The following is a 20,369-nucleotide window of genomic DNA, read 5'->3' as shown; positions in this document are numbered from 1 at the left end:
TATAACAAATTTGAGCGAATGACTGCAAATATTTTGATCCATAGATGGATGAGATTAAAGACTTTGAATTTCGTATTATTATTGACTTTTGATGGCATACATGAAAGAAATTAGTTTGATTGTTAGGATTTAGTTTCTGGTTTATTAATGCTGCTTATGAAATTTGAATATATATCATTATCAATTATCAATATTGCTGATCTTAAATATGAACGATAAATGTTCCAACTCATGATCTTTTTGATTGTATTTTCTCAATTTTAACATTTGAACAAATGAAACTTTTTTTTACCGTACAAAATGAAACATTTTTTATTTTTTTTATAAATTTTTTGCAAGCATGTTAGGCACACAAAAATAAACTCCCCTACAAAAAATGAAAATTTTCGGGATGAAATAATTATAAATTTTTTGATTACAAGATCGCACAATATGATCCAAGATTAAAAAAAATCTCAAACCAAAATCACTTCCTTTCTAAATCCAACATTTTTCTTTCTTTCTTAAGTTTATGAAGTTGAAATCTAAGAGTTTAGTAAGATCAAAATAAACCATCAATCATTGAAAAAATCATTTATGAAAGACGTTATCACAGTGACAACAGAGTTAAACTCCCTTGATGAGTTAACTTGGTAGTACCATGTTACAAAAACATTTATTTATTTATGTGTTGAAGACAAAAATAATCATCTTTTAACAATTTATTATTATTACTACTAGTAATTAAAACAACAAAACTCAGCAGCTCCATAAAAACAAAAAGCAAAACAAACTAAACCCAGAAACACCGATAAAGTCGGAGCAGAACTCAATTCAACTCAACTGCCCCCACAAAACGCAGCCGGAGTTCATCGTCAGCCGCCAGAACCACCGTTAAAGGTTTTCCTTCTTTTCATTTTCGGATTTTCTTTCTGTACCGATTCCACCACGATTCACAACATAGCTTTTACTATATCAGTTTCTGATCTCAATTTTTTATTTGCTTTTCTTCTAAGCTGAGATTATTTTTTCTTCACCGGTGATTATGAGAATTGTGGATATTTATTTCCATATCATAATAGATAGAAGAAAATATTAATTGTCCCCTGAGCTAAGCTCAGTTGGCAGAGATATCGCATAATATATGCAGGGGTCGGGGTTTCAGACACTCCACTTATTCACTTTAAAGATATAATTTTTAGCTACTAGATTACTTAACCAAAAAAAGAAAGAAGAAAAATTAAGTAATTAATTGTTCTTGATTGACATTGTGATTTTAGAATTTTCTAGAAAAGTGTTATTTTTTGGGGTTTGTATGAATTTACTTATTCGAGCTTATATACCGACATTAACATTTGTGAGACTGTTTGAGAGAGCTTATGGAAACAACTTCTTATATGTTCATAAGTTGTTTTTAGTTAATTTTCAATAAGTTCGTCACGATAGCTTATGAAAATAGCTTATAACTTATATAGTTCTAAAAAAACAGTTTAACTTTATTTCACCCGTTGCTATGAAAATAGCTTATATAATAAGTCATAAGTTGTTTTCAGATAATTTATAATAAGCTGGTCACGATAGCTTATGAAAACAGCTTATAAATTATATAGTTGTAAGTAAACAGTTTGACTTTAAGTTGTTTATCCTAATAGGGCCGCCATGCTATTTTTATAGTGACAAATTTAATTTTCAACTAGATGCATTTGAGTTTGAGTTTCTGATCTGAGATTAATTGCTTTTCTTGTATGCTGATAGTATAGTTGGTTCCATTTGTGTAGGCTAAGGTAGGAGGAAGATTAAAGGATTTCATGGCAGGCACTGGCCTGCCTTCTTTGGGTCGTGTGAAGCTCTCTGATTTAGTTCCTTCAGACGGGTTACCGTCTGATTCCTATAAAATTTCAGTTTCAATTTTGTCACAATCACTAGCTCAGTTTTCAGCTGTGATTGTTCAGTTTCCAGCAACTGATGGGGCACTTCTAAGATCTGGTTTAGAATCTGCTCGTTTGTATTTCCATCAAAGAGAGACATATCCACCTTCTGATATAATCCACCATACTAGTGAGGCGCATGATTGGTGTAAAACTTCTGGTTACTATGCAAATCCTCATTTGTGGCAGGAAACATATGATTATAGACCAGGTTTAACTTCTTCGGAACCGAATAACTCGATTGAGTTGCCTCCGGCTGGTTTGTCTGATATCTTTTCTTTATTTGGAAAAGCAGCAAGGGGTATTCTAGATGCAATTAGCTTTCATTTGAACTTGCGAAGTTCTCCGTTTGTAGAAATATTGGATAATGCTCCCTTGAGAAATCAAGAAATTTCATCTTCGGTTTTGTCTGTTTGCTGTCATGGTAGGCCTTCTTTTCAAGGGCCACAACAGCATCATAATATACCTGCTACTCAAGAAGATGGTCAATTGCTTATGTATCCTGATAATGATCAACAAGTTGATAAAAGTTTGATATCTCTTGTTAAGTCCGACAGGGCAGGTTTACATGTTAGAGATTTTCAAGGTCGGTGGATTCTAGTGGATGGTGATTTGGGGCCTCAAGAAGCTATTGTTTTTCCTGGGCTTGCACTTCATCAAGCAACAGCGGGATATGTAAACCCTGCATTGCACAGAACTGAGATTAATATGGAGGCTAATATGTATGGACGGTGTTCTTTAGGGTTCAAACTTTTGCCTAAATCAATGACTAGTCTTGATTGTTCAGAAATGAGAGCGGCAGGTTATGGAGTTGAAGCTCAGTTTCAGCTTCCTGTTCCTGTGGATGATTTTATGCAAAGATCTCATCCTACCGATCATCTATTTAACAGGCCTGCTTTCCAGTGCTTCAATTTCCAACCAACACATGATGGTATGTATATTATAATTAGATTAAGATTCTGATTGATTATTGTTGGCCAAATATTCTTCAAAACTGAATTTAAATACATATTTGGTTTTGAATGATGCCCATGTCGGTTTCCAATTTCTATTGGCTTTCTACAGTTTTGATGAAAATAAATTTGGGAAAAAATTACCCTGTTTAACTATAAGAATTTTTCCATGTTCAAACAAGATTATGCTAAAACACGTTTATTACATCCATCCCTCCAGTCATTCAAAGAAATATAATGAGAAAATAGAAAAGCTAATGAATTTTTTACCTTTTTGTTCTTCAAACATAAGCAAATGTATTGTTGTTTGTTATCATGACCATATGCTATAGTGCCCCTTTTGGAACGAGACAAAAGTTAAGACGGTAAATTTAATCAGAAAAATGGCCAACCTTTACTACTCATTCCCATTGACAACCAACTTAAAGCTGCTTTTTCCTGGAGAAGAGAAAGTAAGTCCTATGTGCTAATATGATAATGCTACTATGCTTACGAGCAATATATCTTATCACTCATGGATTGTCTCAAGCTTAAATGAGAAAGGGCCTTACTTATAATTTTAGGAAGTGGAATAAAAGACAAAGAAGGCATAAAAGCATAATATGATTTTGACAAACTATGGAAACTTTGGGAACCTATAAATTGGACTAGAATCTTTAGTAGGTAGACTACCTTTTCAAAGACCTGGTTTGTTCAGACAGGTCCGTTGTCTTACTCATATTCTGAACCAGTTTCAGTCTCTGGAGGTTTTGGTTCGGAGGTGAAGCCTTGAAGATGGTTGGAAGAAGGATGGGATACTTTTATCGTGTTTTAAGGGTTTAGGCCTTAGGGATATCCATAACCTGAAAGCTCTTGTATCCATAACCTAAATACTTTTGTTGTGTTTCAGTATGATTAATTATGTGTTCATGATTTTGAATTTTTTATACTAGGAAAACAAGAAAACTAGGAGATTAGGATAATATTACAATTTACAACTCTGTTACTACATAGGATGATAGGACATATTTTGTACAAAAATATATGCCCAATATACTACCCCTAAATAGGAGATATTGGGAGCATTTGGCTAAGAAAAATAACCAGAGGTAATAATGTTCAAAGCTTTCAAACACTTAACCAAAATATTTTTTTTTGCCTATATAAGAATAAAAAGGGCAAAAATTTGTATATTTTGCACTGTGGCCCTAAAGTTTGCTTATCATTTCCGGATACTAAAAATTAAACTTAAATCCCATATTTGGTAGTTCTTGAAAATGTTCACTGTTTTCATAGTTTGACTGTTTTGATGTTGAAATAGTGTCAGTTGTATTTTGAGAGTATTCCTTAGTGGAAAGTTTTTAACAGCAGGTCCTTGGATCGATGAAATGCTGGTACAGGATCTATGAAGAATTTAATACAGAGGAGGAAGCAAAATCCCAAGAGCAAACCTCTGCCACCATCCAAGAGGTTAAGGCTTGAGGCGCAGAGAGTTTTGAAAGAAAGAGTCCAAGACATTGCAGATAAGAAAGGCATCAAGCTGCGCTTCTGTAATCTCAAGGAATGTGAAAGTCACATTCACACCCTAGACAGTCCATGTGCAAATATACGAATGGAGATAGGGTGGCCACCTGGAGTACCATTTGTCCATCCCCATGATTTGCCTAATAAGGCAAAGCTGGGATTTCTTGAAGCATATGAACCTGGTTGGACAGATGCTCACCAAAACATAGACAGGCTAGTCAACACTCTGATATCTTTAACTGTAACTATCCTTTTGCAAGTTGAATAGTTTGTATCTATATCTTTCAAGTCCAATAGTTCGGATCTATACAAAGTTTAGGATATGCATATATTTTGTTTTCAGGGTAATGAAAAAGTTAAGAAAAGATGCAGCTCAACATAAATTACACTTTTAGTAACATTTTGAGAACTCTTTCTTGCACATTAAAAGGACCATGGATGTTAGAAAAGAGTGAAGAGTGAATGAATGGAAACACCATATAGATGGGATAGAAGAATCAGACAAATGTGGTCGTTTAACTGTGATATGCATTTCTTAGATTTATGGAGTTTTTTAGAATTGTGCAAAATAATATTATTGTGATGCATTTAATTTTGTTTGTTTCAGGTCTGCTTAACGTCTGAAAAGTTCAGCCTGTATATTGTTTATGATTAACTTTACAATTAAATTAGGTTTTCTTTCTTGTGATATTAACACATTATGTACATATTCTGGTGTATGCAGGAGTCAGTCTCCCTGAAATCCAGCATATGGACAACATGCAATCAAGTTGTGAAGGTCTTTTGAGGATAGGCCTATAGTTCTCTGTTGGCCTCTGAACCTATTTGTGGTTAGGTTTTAGAGTTTATGCATCGTGAAGCTTCTGAAGCAAATGAAAGAAAGGGAGAAAGAAAGACGCTGCATTGAATTCTGTAGATGTTCTATTATAAGATGTATCAGAACCCCTTAAGATTATGAGATGCTGATCTAATCAACATGAAGCGTAGACTTGGCTGGACTTGAATGCTCATGCTGATGGAGGTCTTACTGTCCAGATCCAGAATCTATAAAATGATGAGAAAACAACAGGTTACAGAATAATAGAACTATTATGAGCTTCTCTCACTCGGTCATGATTATGCACAAATCGTCTATTTTTCGTCTGGAGGAATGCAGTGACTGTACACGGGTCTCTGCGGCATGTTAAATGTAACAGACCTTTTCTCCTCGAGTTATTTTGAGCAGAAAGAAAGTTGTTTAATTTGTGTGAATATCATAGCTTTATGTGGTGAGATAGCATTCCAGCAGGCTTTGTTAGTATGAAAATGTATTTCGTTACAATACTATGTGAAAAAATGGGGTATAATATGTTTTCTTATGCTGTGTAATTGTAAAAATAAATGCTACCTGCATTATACCAGCCAACTACAAAGGAGTGTAATATTTACTTCCTCTGAAATTTGGCCAGATAAGATTTTGTGTCAAAGAACTGCATCATAATTAAGTTAATTGTTCGATTGGTGTGCGGCATATGCCTCTAATTTTGTAGGAGCTGAATTCTTTGCTATTAAACTTGGGATATAGTCATCTTTGTAGTGGACTGTTATGGATGAGAAAACCGAAGAGCAAACAAGATTTCCGCTATCTATAGGCATAAAATTGTTGGATAAAGAAATGTTCATGAATTCAGTTGAATTTAGAACAATCACTTGCCCTAATTTATCAATTTTTTATTCCACTGCTCGTATGAATCATGTAGCGTACATACTTCTATAGTTATCCTTCGAGATTGCTGTTAGGTTTCTTGTAATAGGCGATTGGAATTCAAACTGCCGATTGGAAATCTTTACATTCACACAATTGGCACATTGGTGGCCATTTGATCAAGACATACCAAGTTTGAAATCCGAACCATCCAATCTCAATCCACCACCTGCCACATATGTGCTGATCGTGTGAATGCCGTGAATTACCAAGTGAATCATTCCACCTTTGTTTTTATACCTTGATATTGAAATATCGAACTAGTTGAAACCAAATTTTAGACAAGAATAAAATGTTCAAACTATACAACATAAATATAGATAGATTCACAGAACCAACTGATGAATACAAATAATTGTATTCTAAAATAACTTTTTTAGCAAAGCCAAAAAATCTAAATAAAGGCGCGTGTGACGTCACATGTGGGGTACAACACCAACAGAAGCATAGTGCTATGCTATCATCTCTGTTTCTTCTTCTTCATACTCTCAATTCTATTCCATACAACAAATTATTGCTGCTATTCAACCAAACCACAACAATGTCATTTTCAATTATCACTTGTAATTTTCCAGAAACTCCCAAATTTCAATTACTTACAAACCCTAATTTCATTCCTTCAACTAAATCAACAACAACAACAACAAAACTACTTCCAAACCCTAATTTCATTCCTTCAACTAAATCAACAACAACAACAAAGATATACTCTCAATTGCATCATCAAGATGACCAACACCAACACACTACTCTTGTTTCCTCATTCAATAAATTGCTCCGTCAGAACAAGCCTAAACCAGAGACAATCGTTTTTGGCAAAATCTTAGGTTCTCTTGCCAAGCTGAAACACTACTCAACTGTTATTTCACTTCATCAACAGATGGAATTCAACGGAATTGAGCCAAACATAGTCACTTTCAACATCTTGATCAATTGTTTTTCTCAATTGGGTCAAATTTCTCTTTCATTTGCTGTATTTGCCACTATTCTCAAAAAGGGTTATCACCCAGATGCCATAACCTTTAATACACTCATCAAAGGTTTTTGTCTCAATGGTGAGATCCATAAAGCATTCAACTTTCATCACAACTTGGTTGCACACATATTTCAATTGGATGAAAATAGCTACGCAACTTTGATTAATGGGTTATGTGAAGTTGGAGAAATTAACAAAGCTAAGGATATATTCAACACTATGGCTAAGAATGGAGTGCCTCCTAAGGCTCGGAGCTACAATGTCTTGATTAATGGATTTTGTAAGCTTAAAATGGTAGATGAGGCCGTGAATCTCTTCAATCAAATGCGTGGTAGAATAATTATTCCGGATGTGGTGACTTACACTTCACTTATTGATGGTTTGTGTAAATCAGGAAGAATCGAAAAGGCTTTGGAGCTTGTTGATGAAATGCGTCGTAGCAAAATTATTCCTAATGTGGTGACTTACACTTCACTTATTGGTGGTTTGTGTAAATTAGGAAGAATCGAAAAGGCTTTGGAGCTTGTCGATGAAATGCATCGTAGAAAAATTATTCCTGATGTGGTGACTTACAATTCACTTATTGATGGTTCGTGTAAATCAGGAAGAATCGAAAAGGCTTTGGAGCTTGTTGATCAAATGCGTCGTAGCAAAATTATTCCTAATGTGGTGACTTACACTTCACTTATTGATGGTTCGTGTAAATCGGGAAGAATCGAAAAGGCTTTGGAGCTTGTTGATGAAATGCGTCGTAGCAAAATTATTCCTAACGTGGTGACTTACAATTCACTTATTGATGGTTCGTGTAAATCGGGAAGAATCGAAAAGGCTTTGGAGCTTGTCGATGAAATGCATCGTATCAAAATTATTCCTGATGTGGTGACTTACAATTCACTTATTGATGGTTTGTGTAAATTAGGAAGAATCGAAAAGGCTTTGGAGCTTGTCGATGAAATGCATCGTAGCAAAGTTATTCCTGATGTGGTGACTTACAATTCACTTATTGATGGTTTGTGTAAATTAGGAAGAATCGAAAAGGCTTTGGAGCTTGTCGTTGAAATGCATCGTAGCAAAATTATTCCTAATGTGGTGACTTACAATTCACTTATTGATGGTTTGTGTAAATTAGGAAGAATCGAAAAGGCTTTGGAGCTTGTTGATCAAATGCGTCGTAGCAAAATTATTCCTAATGTGGTGACTTACAATTCACTTATTGATGGTTTCTGTAAATTAGGAAGAATCGAAAAGGCTTTGGAGCTTGTCGATGAAATGCATCGTAGCAAAATTATTCCTGATGTGGTAACTTACAGCTCACTTATTGATGGTTTGTGTAAATCGGGAAGAATTGAATATGCTTTGGAGCTTGTCGATGAAATGCGTTGCAGAGAAGTTATTCCGAATGTGGTAACGTACAATTCACTTATTAATTGTTTGTGCAAATCTGGAAGAATCAAATATGCATTGGAGCTTGTCGATGAAATGCGTTGTAGAAAAATTATTCCTGATGTGGTGACTTACAATTCACTTATTGATGGTTTGTGCAAATTGGGAAGAATCAAATAAGCTTTGGAGCTTGTCAATGAAATGCATGATAGAGGTCAACCGCCTGATATATTTACTTACACTTCTATATTGGATGCTTTGTTCAAAAACCATCGTGTTGACGAGGCAATTGCACTATTAACCAAAATTATGGAGAAGGGTATTCAGCCAAACATGCATTCTTATCAATGGATTGTGTATAGGTGGAAGAATGGAGGATGCAAGAAAGGTTTTTGAAGATCTTTTGGTCAAAGGATACGATCTAAATGTCTATACATATACTGTTATGATCAAGGGATTTTGCAACGACGGCTTGTTTGACGAAGCATTGACCATGCTATCAAAAATGGAAACCAATGGTTGCATTCCTAATGATAAAACTTATGAAACAATTATTCTTTCCGTCTTTGAAAAAGGTGAAAATGATAAAGCAGAGAAACTTGTTCATGAAATGATTGAGAGAGGTCTATTATATGATCAAAACTAGGTAATTTTTTTACAACATATACACATATTCGGTTCGGGCTGGGCATCGATGGTTTCAATTTTCAGCAACCGAGCACGACCACAAATGCCCATCTATAACTGATTTTTTTAAACCCGAAACCCGTTCACCGGTAATGACTCGCCAATTTTGGTTTTCTTTCTCTCGGTTTGCTTGGTTTCGGGTGAGTCCGGTTTTTGTGCTCACCCCTAATTAATGAGTAGTGAGTAGTGAGTAGTGACTATCGAGGTAGTGAGTGTTAGAGAGAGATGGTAGGGAAAAGTTTGTTACGTAGTTGGGTGTGGATATTTTCCCTAAGTAGCATATGCTCTGATCGTTGATGTTCTTGTATGATAAGAAGGGATGAACACATACTCTAGTTGTATATTTTTACAGGATTGATAAGAAAACTAAACAAATATTCTTTCTGTTCGAAAAAGATGAAAACGATAAGGTGGAAAATCTTGTTCCTCTATTTCGACAGCTTTGTGGATCCCTAAAGTGGCTCATTGTTCTCTACAAAATCTCTTTTGCTGCATTGTTCTTATGTCTTCACTTTTTGGACAAAATATATTCTTAGGAAAATGGATTGATTAAGATTTGGCTTGTTGAGCCTATCTATGGCAGACTAAATTTCTTTTTTCTTTCTAATATTTTTACTCTTGCATAATAATTGTAATCTGGCAAAGATTAACTGTTTTAGAATGATAAACTTAAGATTGTTTTGCTAAGACCTGAATTGTACACAACAGGCACAAGCTTGGCATTGCACTTAAGTGAAGTAAGTTGAGAGAATTACTTAAATTACTCTTGTTGTGTTAGAACTTTGTTGTGGGGTTGCTGCAAAATAAAAATAAGAAGATGATGAAGATAATTGTGTTGTTGGTGTTGCATGTATAAAACTCCAATGCAAACAGGTTTACCGGCGAATCCTCTTCTGAATATTTTAGAAACCTTGAAGAGAATTGCACAATCTCTCCAAGCCTATCTTTTATTTTAAAAAGTTACGTTTCCTTCACTTGCTCTCATGCATGCACTAGAGAAGAGAAAGATGGTTTAATGATTGAAAAAATGGTAGAGGGAGAGTTAGAATAATCTTTAGAATCGGATCATTTTCTATCACCAAAGTGTCTCAATTTATAGGGAAACTTGTACCAATCGGTGAAGAGAAGCAACTTGATTATGTACTAATAAATTCCAAAATATATATATTAATACTGTTCTGTTTTATCAGAAAAGTTGCATTGGTTCAGTGGTGAAGGGGTTTTGTACAGAATTTGAAGGTGGGCGCATGACTCAAACCCCAAACCCCTCAATGATAGCAATAGACTCAGGGCTGGCCCAAAGCAAGTGCAACCAGCTCTATCAAGAAAATTTCTCAACGCACCCACTCACTTTCTCCCCCACTCCCCAAAAAATTCGGAAAACGTTTTCCGAATTTTTTATAGTGTAAAGTTTACACTAAAAAACAGTTCGGAACGTATTTTCCGAATTTTTTTAGGTGCGCTAGGGAGTGCGGGAGAAATGTTGAGGTGCGTTGAGAAATTTTCCTCTATCAAGCCGGACCTCAAAATTTTTTGTGTCCAATTATCCAATTTTGAGGGTCCAATGTTTAGTAGTAGGTATTAAATATTAGCTAAAATGAAAATAGTTAATATAAATCTTATGGCCAAGCAGTTATTGTTCTGTTATATTATTAAATAACAAATGGTCTTGGGTTCAACTCTTATGCTGCATAAACAACACTTTACCACTAAACCATTACAACATATATGATTTCTATAACTGAGTGTTACTTTGAAAGAAGAACAGAAAACAAATTTATCAAAAATGAATCTTTTCTATGACATATTTTGTTACTTCTACTAGTTATTACTCGCTCATATTTATCTTATTATCCATATACTTTGTGATATAAGGCTTTAGCCTTGATATGAGCTATTGCTTTTGACCCTAGCGAGGTATGGAAACATGTTGTCCAGAAAGGAGACACGGTCATCGATGCCACATGCGGTAATGGTTTTTGACCCCTTAGCATTGCTTAATTTGGTTGCTGATGATGATTCACATAATGGTTATGTGTAAGCATTGGACATTCAGAAAGATGCTTTAGATAAGACTTCATTGTTGCTGGAGGAATCACTTGATTCCAATGAGGTGAGGCCTATAAAGGAGTGAAGGTTTCAACTTTGATTTGGTTAAGAATTTTGATTCCATTTTTTTCTATTTATACATTAATATTATTTTCACTTTGTTTCAGCATCATTTCATTTATGTAGCTGCTTAACCTAATGGGTAAAAAGGCTTTAGTTATTGTTGTTTCTTTTGTTCAGTATTTTTATAATTGACAAGGTAATGAGTAGTGACTAGAGAGAGATGGTAGGGAAAAGTTTGTTACGTAGTTGGGTATGGATATTTTCCCTAAGGAGCATATGCTCTGGTCGTTGATGTTCTTGTATGATAAGAACGAATAAATACACACTCTCGTTGCATATTTTTACAGGATTGGTAGTGCATATTATCCATGCTCCTCGATGAAAATCGGAGACTTCTGTGTGCATCAGTTAAAAAGACTGTTGGTGAGAGGACTCTTGGTGATATCAGAAAACACTACTACAGAAAAGCTCAAAAAGTTTGTCTCACTTTGATTTTCAATTTTTGTGTGGTTCTTTGTGTGGTTTTTTGGATTACCACTTAACTTTTCTTGTATTTCTGCTACCTTGTTGCGCACACCTTGTGTCAATATCGAGGTAATTTAATATATTATTAACCTTTTTCCGATTCAAAAAAAAATATTAAATGTATGCTGATCATGAAGATTGTTTGCTGTAATCTAGGTATTGATTCCATTTATGTATTATATTGGCTCAAAAAACATTTGTCACCGTTACTATTAACTCAATTTCATGAAAATTTAAGTCTGAGCTCTATCTAAATAAGCTGCATACTTTTAGGCTTGTTGCCTTCAACTTAGGTTGCCTTCCGGCAGGCGACAAACAACTAATAACAAGATCAGAAACAACATTACTGGCTTTGTAAGCTGCAAGAGGGCTCATTAGTATTGTAGTATATATTGGGCACCCCGGTGGAAGGTAATATTTCTGATTCTCTATCTTTTCAAAATATTGCATCTTTGTATTGCTAATGTCCTGATTTTCTATCTATATTTTGAATTATATATATGATGAATATCCAAGTTTCACAGGATTCAATGAAACTTTAGCATGTCAATCTGGTTGATTACGATATATTGAACTAATTTAAGCTTTGTTTCCGTGGAAACGGATTCCCTACCTTTTAACCGAGTCACACATTAGTAAACTAAGCATTGCACATGTGCTTCTAGCTGAACCATTTATTTTAAGTTTCTTAACAACAGTGCATCTAGCTGAATACACTTCTCTTTTCACAAATGATCTTAGAAATTTAGTTCAGCAAATATACAATAAGATTATTAAAATCAAATTATAACTACATATAATGAGTTTGTTATTATTCAAATAAGCATATGAAAATATCATCTCACCAGTGAGAAAGGCCTTTTTGATTTTGCTAAGCTCTCTGGTGGCATCTGCAATATTCATTCTTTCTTTCGGTGATTCCATTGAACAAATAATTCCAATCCTAAAAAGTGAAATTAAGCACTCTTCAATAGTTGGAATAAGATTCTCACGATTTTCATCTTGCATTGCTACTTCTACATCTCTTGATACAAGATGTCGGTCTAAAATCTTCATAAGATTATCAGGAAATGAAATTGCAACAAAATTATGCAAATTTTGACCATCTTCAAAAAATTCATCAGTAGGTCTTCTACCGGTAAGCATTTCCAACATTAGGATTCCAAAGCTATACATGTCGGCCACATGTGGAAACTTCAGAACCCATTCCATACTCTAAAACATGTAGCAAAAGTTTTGTTAATACTATGTCACTAGTAAATTATTATGTCTGCACCAAAACATAGGAGAATTAATAGAAACACTGTATGATTCAAGAATTTTGAACATACCTGGAGGAGCATAACCAAAAATCCCTTTTATTCCAATTGTACTAGTATCCTTCTGAGAGCTGCTGCCAATGGCTAAGACAAGTCTTGCTATTCCAAAATCTAAAATCACTCACATGAGCAACCATGTCATCATCAATAAGGACGTTGTTTGGCTTTAGATCACAATGAAGGACCAATTGCTCACATTCTTGGTGAAGATAATGTAATGCATAAACAACATCGATAATTATGTTTAATCTTTGACCAAGGCCCAATGTTGTTGGATTCTCTTCATTTTCATGTAACCATTGTTCTAAGCTTCCATTTTTCATGTAATCGAAAACTAGAGCTTTGAATTCTTTACCTTTGTACTCTGTACTAGAACATGTTAAAACCTCAACTAAATTTCGGTGTCTAATATTTTTGAGTGCATTACATTCAACAATAAAACTCTTGCGAGCTCCCTTTTTTTGGAGGTTCAAAACCTTTACGGCAACAACATGATCTTCCGACACATGATTTGCTTTGTACACGGAACCAAAACCTCCTGATCCGATCAAGTTTGTAGGTGAGAACCCATTTGTTCCTTGATGCAATTCTTTGTATGAAACCTTAGTTAGTTGTTCAATTGTTGGTGAATCAAAAGATCTTTTTTGATTTCTTTTCCTCATCCAGTACATAGTTATAATAAATGAAAGTATGAGAAGAAAAGAAACAACGCTAACTATCACTGGTATCAACTTAAAAAGCTTTGTGAAATACCTCCACAAAGCTTTTTGCTCTCAATAATTTCTGCTTGGGTTACATTCGCAAAGACACCGTGTGTTGGTACCTCACCTTCCAACATGTTAAAAGAAATATTCAAATGTTTTAAAAAAGAGATTGCCAATATGGGGAGATCAAGATCCATGTAACTTATATCCTTCTAAGTTCAACCTTATAACTCTTTGATGCATAGGGTTGCATGTGATTCCATGCCACTTGCAGAAGTGGATGGAAGAATTCCAAGATTCGAGAGTTTTATATGGATCACTAGATATTGATTCTTTGAATTTGAGCAATGCCACTGCTACAAATTTGTTTGGAGCAGGGAACATAAAAAGAAGATGAAGGTATAATAGGTACAAAAGTATAGGTGGTAAGAAAGAAAAAGGCTTCATTTGGTTGAGTTACTAAGAAGAGGTTTATGCTATATTGCTTTACTTGGGTTTGATAATTGTGTGGGTAGAACCATGCATTTAAATACTGGTATCAAGAAGAGAAACGAAAGAGATTTCTACAAAAAAGAAAAAGAAAGATTATATTTAATTTATTTCATCAACTTTCAGAGAAGATAAAAAATAATATTATTGTGCAAAATAATATTATTGTGATGTATTTAATTTTGTTTGTTTCAGGTCTGCTTAACGTCTGAAAAGTTCATTCTATATATTGTTTATGATTAACTTAACAATTAAATTAGGTTTTCTTTGTTGTGATATTAACAGATTATGTACATATCTGGTGTATGCAGGAGTCAGTCCCCCTGATATCCAGCATATTGACAGCATGCAATCAAGTTGTGAAGGTCTTTTGAGGACAGGCCTATACTTCTCTGTTGACCTCTGAACCTATTTGTGGTTAGGTTTTAGAGTTTATGCATCGTGCAGCTTCTGGAGCAAATGAAAGAAAGGAAGAAAGAAAGACGTGTGCTGCATTGAATTCTGTAGATGTTCTATTATAAGATGTATCAGAACCCCTTAGGATTAGAGATGCGGATCCAATCAACATGAAACGTAGACTCGGCTGGACTTGAATGCTTGGAGGTCTTACTGTCCAATTCCAGAATCTATAAAATGATGAGAAAACAACATGTTACAGAATAATAGAACTATTATGAGCTTCTTTCACTCGGTCATGATTATGCACAAATCGTCTATTTTTCGTCTGGAGGAATGCAGACTGTAACAGGTCTCTGCAGCATGTTTAAATGCAACAGACCTTTTCTCCTCAAGTTATTTTGAGCAGAAAGTTGTTTGTGTGAATATCATAGCTGTATGTGGTGAGATAGCATTCCAGCAGGCTTTGTTAGTTTAGTTTCTTGTCACTATGAAAATGTATTTCGTTACAATGCTATGTGAAAATGTGGTATAATGTGTTTTCTTATGCTCTGTAATTGTAAAAAAAGAAAGGAGTGTAACCTTTTGTTGCTCTGAAATTTGGTCAGATAAGAACAATCATTTTCCCATAATTTATCAATTTTTTTATTCCACTACTTGTATGACTCATGTAGCGTACATGCTTCTATAGTTTTCCTTCGAGATTGCTGTAGGTTTCTTGTAATAAGCGAGTTTGTTTGGAATTCAAATTGCCAATTGGCAATCTTTACATTCACACAATAGGCACATTAGTGGCCATTATATCAAGATTGGACGGTCCAAATTTAATGCAGATTTTATTTTATTTTTTTAATTGAAATACCAAGTTTGAAATCTGAACCATCCAATCTCAATCCACCACCTGCCACCTATGTGCTGATTGTGTGAATGCCGTAGATTACCATGTGAATCATTTCAGCATTGTTTTTATACCTGATATTGAAATATTGAACTTGTTTTTTTGAATCAGAAATATTGAACTTGTTGAAACCAAATTTTAGACAAGAATAAAAAAATCAAACTATACCACATAAATATAGATAGATTCCCAGAACCAGCTGATGAATACAAATAATTATGATCTACTTTTCTAATTTACTACTCCCACCTTCTCCTAAACCCATCTATTACAATTTTCTTAGAGGAATTACCACCACCCTAAGAAATAAATAAAGAAAAAACTGAATGCATTGAATCAATTGAAACTGTCCTTTTCCTTTCTGCAGTGGATTAAGCCTACACTCTCATACAAGCAAAGTCCTGTGTTGAGAAGTGTATTGAGTTGTCTACATCATAGTCATGTAAACAAACCAAAATTGGCGGCAATCATTGGTCTTCTCCAAGCTAACAACTAATCAACTTTCTGCATCATCTAACAAACCATAGGCTCCCTCATTGCGAAATGGTTGTTCGTTTTCAAAAGGCAGCTCTACTAATGTTGCATTACCATAAAACTCTTCCAAATTATAGAAAGCTCTTTGTGGGGGAAGAAATAGGTGGACAACAACATCACCTGTGACCAAAGAAACAATCATAAGGTAAACCTAGATCAGACAGTATTCAAAAACACGACAACCGAACAAGATACATGATAGGACTACAACTCGACATGGACACAGCTATAATATAGCACAAGTTTTGATAAAATTAATTTGAAAACATAAATCCAAAATCAAAAGAAGAGAACTAATATATCAATGTTACCATGAGTCATTGTAGATATAATAAAATGAAATCATTAATCTAACTATTGTGGTATGATCATCTCCAATGGTATAAAAGTTCATAAAATAGATTAAAAATTGTAAATACAATTACAGTCAAGTGTCCGACATGATACATGTAGATACGACAAGATATGTTAGTTTTTGTGTCCGTGTTTCCTTGCCTACACCTATAGCACTTGTGAACTCTAGTCGTGAATGCGGATAAATGTCAAATATAGGCTTTTGGAATTGGAATTCGATACAATTTATGTTGATTGATTTTGAAGGTTTTTGCTGGGGGCAAAGAGGGAAAAATCATGTTGAAGTATGCGGCATTTGTGCTTCTGATTATGCATATTGTTAGAATATAATGTTAAATTTCTAGAAGTTATGTCTATGCTGGTGAATCTTTGGTACATCTTTTACAAGTACCATGGGAAACTTCAAGGGATTTCTTTGATAAAATGCAGAGAACTAGAGGGCTCTATTGTATTGTAAAATCACTTACCGAAGTCCAACAGCATCCATGAGTTAGGTTTTGTGTCTCCGCTTGGAATTTTACCATATTTCTTTTCTGCTCGATCTCTAATTCTCGACCTAAAATTCAATATAAATAAATATAAATTAATTTTTGAGCAAAGCAAAACAACTCCTCAAGCATTCCCAGGTAAACACAAAAAGATCAACAACAGGTTCCATACCCGATAGCGTCAATTTGGGGACGAGAAAATGCTGTAGCTATGATAAAAAATCGAGTCCAATAAACAAGTGGCTTCACAAACAAGACTTTTATATCGCCCGCCTTAACCTCACTTGCAACTGTTGCCAATTCCACAGCAACTACATGCACAACAGTTAACACTCAACCATTAGATAGTTCTTCATAAAGTATAATTGTATATTTGTATAAACAGAAACCGAACAAGTTTTTGTAACTGTTGAGCAAATATAATTACAAAGAAACCTGATATAAGACACAAAAATATTCAAAAAGACAGATTGTAAGAAGAAATGTAAACAAGGTAGAAGCAAATTAACTAACAAAGCTTCTTATCAGCTTACATGATAGGCTTTCGGCATCATCGTCCAGCTCTGCACTTGCAGGCTTTTGGTCTTTTCTCTTATATACCACTTCTCCATAGTTACTTAATAATTCATCATACATATCATCGGTATCTTCACCTACATCCTGAAAATTATATGATTTTTTACTTACGCGCCCTTAATAAGAATCGTCAATCACAAAACGTGTGACAGATATTACAGTGGTCTTCAAAATTTAAATAGAAAAGCAGCAAAGTTAAAATTATACACAAGATCAAACCATTGTGATTATATAAATTCATCCAGCACACAAATAAAATTACTAAAACAAACCCTTAACAGGAACTAGATTCTATTCTCAGTTTTGGTAGTTAAAATTCACGTCTCTGAGAGTCAATATTAACCAAAGTAAAAGAGAGTAATGAAAAAAGAACGACAATTTCTAGACACTACCATCATACTGACTGTGAATACATGCAAAGGGGAATTTTTTGTTGTTGTTGAGAGTTTAAAATCAATGTTTTAAAAACCAAACTAGATAATGAACCGGTGAGAGATCTGGATCATAGTTCAAATACTTTAAACCGGTCAAATTGGAACGAAACCAGGATCAAACTGCCAATAACTGAACCATAGTAAAGACCGCGATCGGAACTATACTTTATATATTTTACATTATGTTCTGCTCCTATATAGTCAACAACCAAATAATGTATAAGAACATTAAAATTGTCTTTAGATATGTACCTAAGCAAAGGGTCTAATCCTATGTTTGGTATCACATTCGATATATCCGAATCACAGCGACCCACCAACCGTGATTTCTCAAAAGCTACACTCAGTAGCTTCTGCAAAATGAAGTTAAGTTGAGGTGATTCTGGTATACTCACCGTGATACCAAACATACACTTAAACATCTTGTTCTGAATCTACATACATATCTGATAAAATATGAATATGTAACAAAGGATCTTATCCATGAAAATCAACTACATAGGAAAAGAGTTCCACCTATGAAGCACGACAGAGACACGCACACCGAACACAACACTGACACATACACACCGGTAATATCCTAGAAAATGGAAGTGATTAAATGTAACTAATGTGTCTATGTTAGACAACAACAATACATCACATGTTGTGTCCTACAAGTACAACAGACAAGCCTTGGATCTATAGTATGCTTTAATTATTCAACTTATAAAATGTTTTTCTCTTCAAAGTTTTCTAAATTACTTAAATAAATATATTTTATATTTAAGTATGCTTTCAAATTTCTTCACTTTCCATGAAACCCAAAATCTAAACTTAACACAAAGAATTTACTTTTGGAAGAAAACAAAAAACTGTGCAAAAATATGAAACTGTACCGAGAAAAAATTGTCATTGGCTTCTTTACCGAATGCAAAGCTCAAAAGTGAGTTTCTTCTCTTGAAATTCAAACCATTGATGCTGTGGCGTTGTAAAGGAAGCAACTTTTTGGAGAAACTACTGAAAACCTTTCTGGGTTTTGGAGAACACTTGGTTTGGGGATGACCCGTTTCGCCGGAAAAAGAGACCGGAACTCCGGGTCCGGCGAGTGATAGGAAAGTGGAAGACGGTGTCATTTTGTCGCGGCAAAAGAAAAGATATTTACGAAACTAAAAGATAGCGAAATGAAATGTGAAACAGGATTGAAATACATTATTTTCACTTTTTAAAATTATATTTTGATATATATCTTTTTTTTCTTTGTCTAAATTATCCATGCATTCATAAATTATTTTTTTACAGAAAAAGTAAATTAACTTTTTTTCGACAAAAAAAAGACAATTAACTTAGTAAAAATATAAGATGACATATATGCAATAAAAATATAAGATGACATATATGATACTGAAATTGGGAGCTAACATTAACATATTTAACAATGATACTTTTGTTAACTTCTTCAAAAGAAAATGATACTTTTGTTAATAAATGGATAATATTATTTTGTTAAGAGAAATTTTACAGTAATTAAGAGAAATTTTACACATACGAGTAAAATGGTTTTTTTTTAAAAAAAAAATCCTAATTGGTACTAATATGTAAGGGTCTATATGGGTTGGGCAAATCCAATCGAACTGACCAAACCCATCCAATTCAACCTAAAAAAATGGGTTGGTTCGAGTCATTGCGAGAATATGAATTTTAGAATGAAACCCATAAAAAAATTGAGTTTCGGGCAAAATCGAACTCATATTCAAAGGACTCACTGACCCACTGATATGGCATTGCATGCTATGGTTTTATTTAAAATATTTTTTATATAAATACTAGAGGTTTTGCTTTTGTAGTTTGATAAAAACTCAAGGTTTAATACTCTAATTTTAAAAAAAAAATTGTATGTGTGTATATTTCAAACAAACGGCAGACACATTAGTTTTCCATACTTCACAATCTCACATTCTCTATTCATTTTCTTCGAGTCTTTGCTATTTGACTTTCTTTCACTATTTAAAAATAGGGATGTTAAAAATAGTTTATTTCTGTGACATGCCTATATATAAGGCATCGTAATCATCAAGAAAAAAAAATACATTTGTTATTCATCAAGTACTCATATTCCATATAACAACACATACAAAAACATTTGGTGCCCGCCGTGGGGGATTTGGATTTACTGCTATACAAAAAGTACGCGGTTTCACGTTGTACTGCATCCTGACTGTTCGATCATGATCCAACGACTTAGATTAAATACAGTAAAAAGAAACCACTATAGGTATTTCACATCAAGTATTTTATTGGTGTGATTTTTTAGACAAATTCACAACAATTGGCGCCCACCATGAGACAATCGAAACAATTTGAAGTGAGCATCATGGGTACCAAGTGGGAAGTCAAAGGACTTTCCG

The 20,369-nt window shown here is 34.1% G+C and overlaps 4 protein-coding genes across 7 annotated transcripts; 2 read left to right on the top strand and 2 right to left on the bottom strand.

Annotated features, from left to right (window-relative positions):
- Positions 1-553: 553 nt before the first annotated feature.
- On the top strand, positions 554-5,873 carry LOC123894626. Of its 2 annotated transcripts, XM_045944682.1 has the most exons (4): positions 554-879; positions 1,758-2,838; positions 4,240-4,576; positions 5,088-5,873. In XM_045944682.1, exons 2-4 carry the CDS (start codon positions 1,788-1,790, stop codon positions 5,101-5,103), a joined length of 1,404 nt encoding a protein of 467 aa, XP_045800638.1. In that variant the 5' UTR covers positions 554-879; positions 1,758-1,787; the 3' UTR covers positions 5,104-5,873. The 2 variants fall into 2 exon arrangements, with proteins under 2 accessions (XP_045800638.1, XP_045800639.1); XM_045944683.1 differs by lacking the exon at positions 4,240-4,576 and having other exon boundaries at positions 737-879.
- Positions 5,874-6,454: 581 nt separating this feature from the next.
- Positions 6,455-15,360, top strand: LOC123894625 (pentatricopeptide repeat-containing protein At1g63330-like). Of its 3 annotated transcripts, none has more exons than XM_045944681.1 (4): positions 6,455-9,112; positions 11,067-11,266; positions 12,064-12,201; positions 14,614-15,360. In XM_045944681.1, the coding sequence occupies exon 1, from the start codon at positions 6,562-6,564 to the stop codon at positions 8,644-8,646; it is 2,085 nt and encodes a 694-aa protein (XP_045800637.1). In that variant the 5' UTR covers positions 6,455-6,561; the 3' UTR covers positions 8,647-9,112; positions 11,067-11,266; positions 12,064-12,201; positions 14,614-15,360. The 3 variants fall into 3 exon arrangements, with proteins under 3 accessions (XP_045800637.1, XP_045800636.1, XP_045800635.1); XM_045944680.1 differs by having other exon boundaries at positions 11,613-12,201; XM_045944679.1 differs by having other exon boundaries at positions 11,067-12,201.
- On the bottom strand, positions 12,211-15,061 carry LOC123894627 (probable LRR receptor-like serine/threonine-protein kinase At3g47570). Its single transcript, XM_045944684.1, has one exon. It carries the CDS (start codon positions 13,778-13,780, stop codon positions 13,163-13,165), a length of 618 nt encoding a protein of 205 aa, XP_045800640.1. The 5' UTR covers positions 13,781-15,061; the 3' UTR covers positions 12,211-13,162.
- Positions 15,361-15,745: 385 nt separating the features above from the next.
- On the bottom strand, positions 15,746-19,175 carry LOC123894624 (protein Iojap, chloroplastic). The gene is made up of 5 exons (XM_045944678.1): positions 18,861-19,175; positions 17,506-17,632; positions 17,145-17,283; positions 16,952-17,040; positions 15,746-16,250 (listed from the first exon to the last, which is right to left on the bottom strand). Exons 1-5 carry the CDS (start codon positions 19,095-19,097, stop codon positions 16,093-16,095), a joined length of 750 nt encoding a protein of 249 aa, XP_045800634.1. The 5' UTR covers positions 19,098-19,175; the 3' UTR covers positions 15,746-16,092.
- Positions 19,176-20,369: the final 1,194 nt, after the last annotated feature.

The sequence above is a fragment of the Trifolium pratense genome, linkage group LG7 (assembly GCF_020283565.1).
Source record: "Trifolium pratense cultivar HEN17-A07 linkage group LG7, ARS_RC_1.1, whole genome shotgun sequence".
NCBI classification, from domain to species: Eukaryota; Viridiplantae; Streptophyta; class Magnoliopsida; order Fabales; family Fabaceae; genus Trifolium; species Trifolium pratense.
The sequence above is the reverse complement of the archived record's forward strand: the minus strand, read 5'-3'. Positions and strand labels throughout refer to the sequence as shown.

Bases quoted from the DNA above. Each gene is read 5' to 3' on its own strand.
- LOC123894626 (XM_045944682.1), top strand. From the start codon at position 1,788: ATGGCAGGCACTGGCCTGCCTTCTTTGGGTCGTGTGAAGCTCTCTGAT. The intron at 2,839-4,239 runs GTATGTATATTA...ATGCTGGTACAG, and splicing joins TTTCCAACCAACACATGATG to GATCTATGAAGAATTTAATA.
- LOC123894625 (XM_045944681.1), top strand. From the start codon at position 6,562: ATGCTATCATCTCTGTTTCTTCTTCTTCATACTCTCAATTCTATTCCA.
- LOC123894627 (XM_045944684.1), bottom strand. From the start codon at position 13,780: ATGTACTGGATGAGGAAAAGAAATCAAAAAAGATCTTTTGATTCACCA.
- LOC123894624 (XM_045944678.1), bottom strand. From the start codon at position 19,097: ATGACACCGTCTTCCACTTTCCTATCACTCGCCGGACCCGGAGTTCCG. The intron at 17,633-18,860 runs GTACAGTTTCAT...TATAATTTTCAG, and splicing joins CCAATGACAATTTTTTCTCG to GATGTAGGTGAAGATACCGA. The intron at 17,041-17,144 runs GTATGGAACCTG...ATTGAATTTTAG, and splicing joins CCCCAAATTGACGCTATCGG to GTCGAGAATTAGAGATCGAG.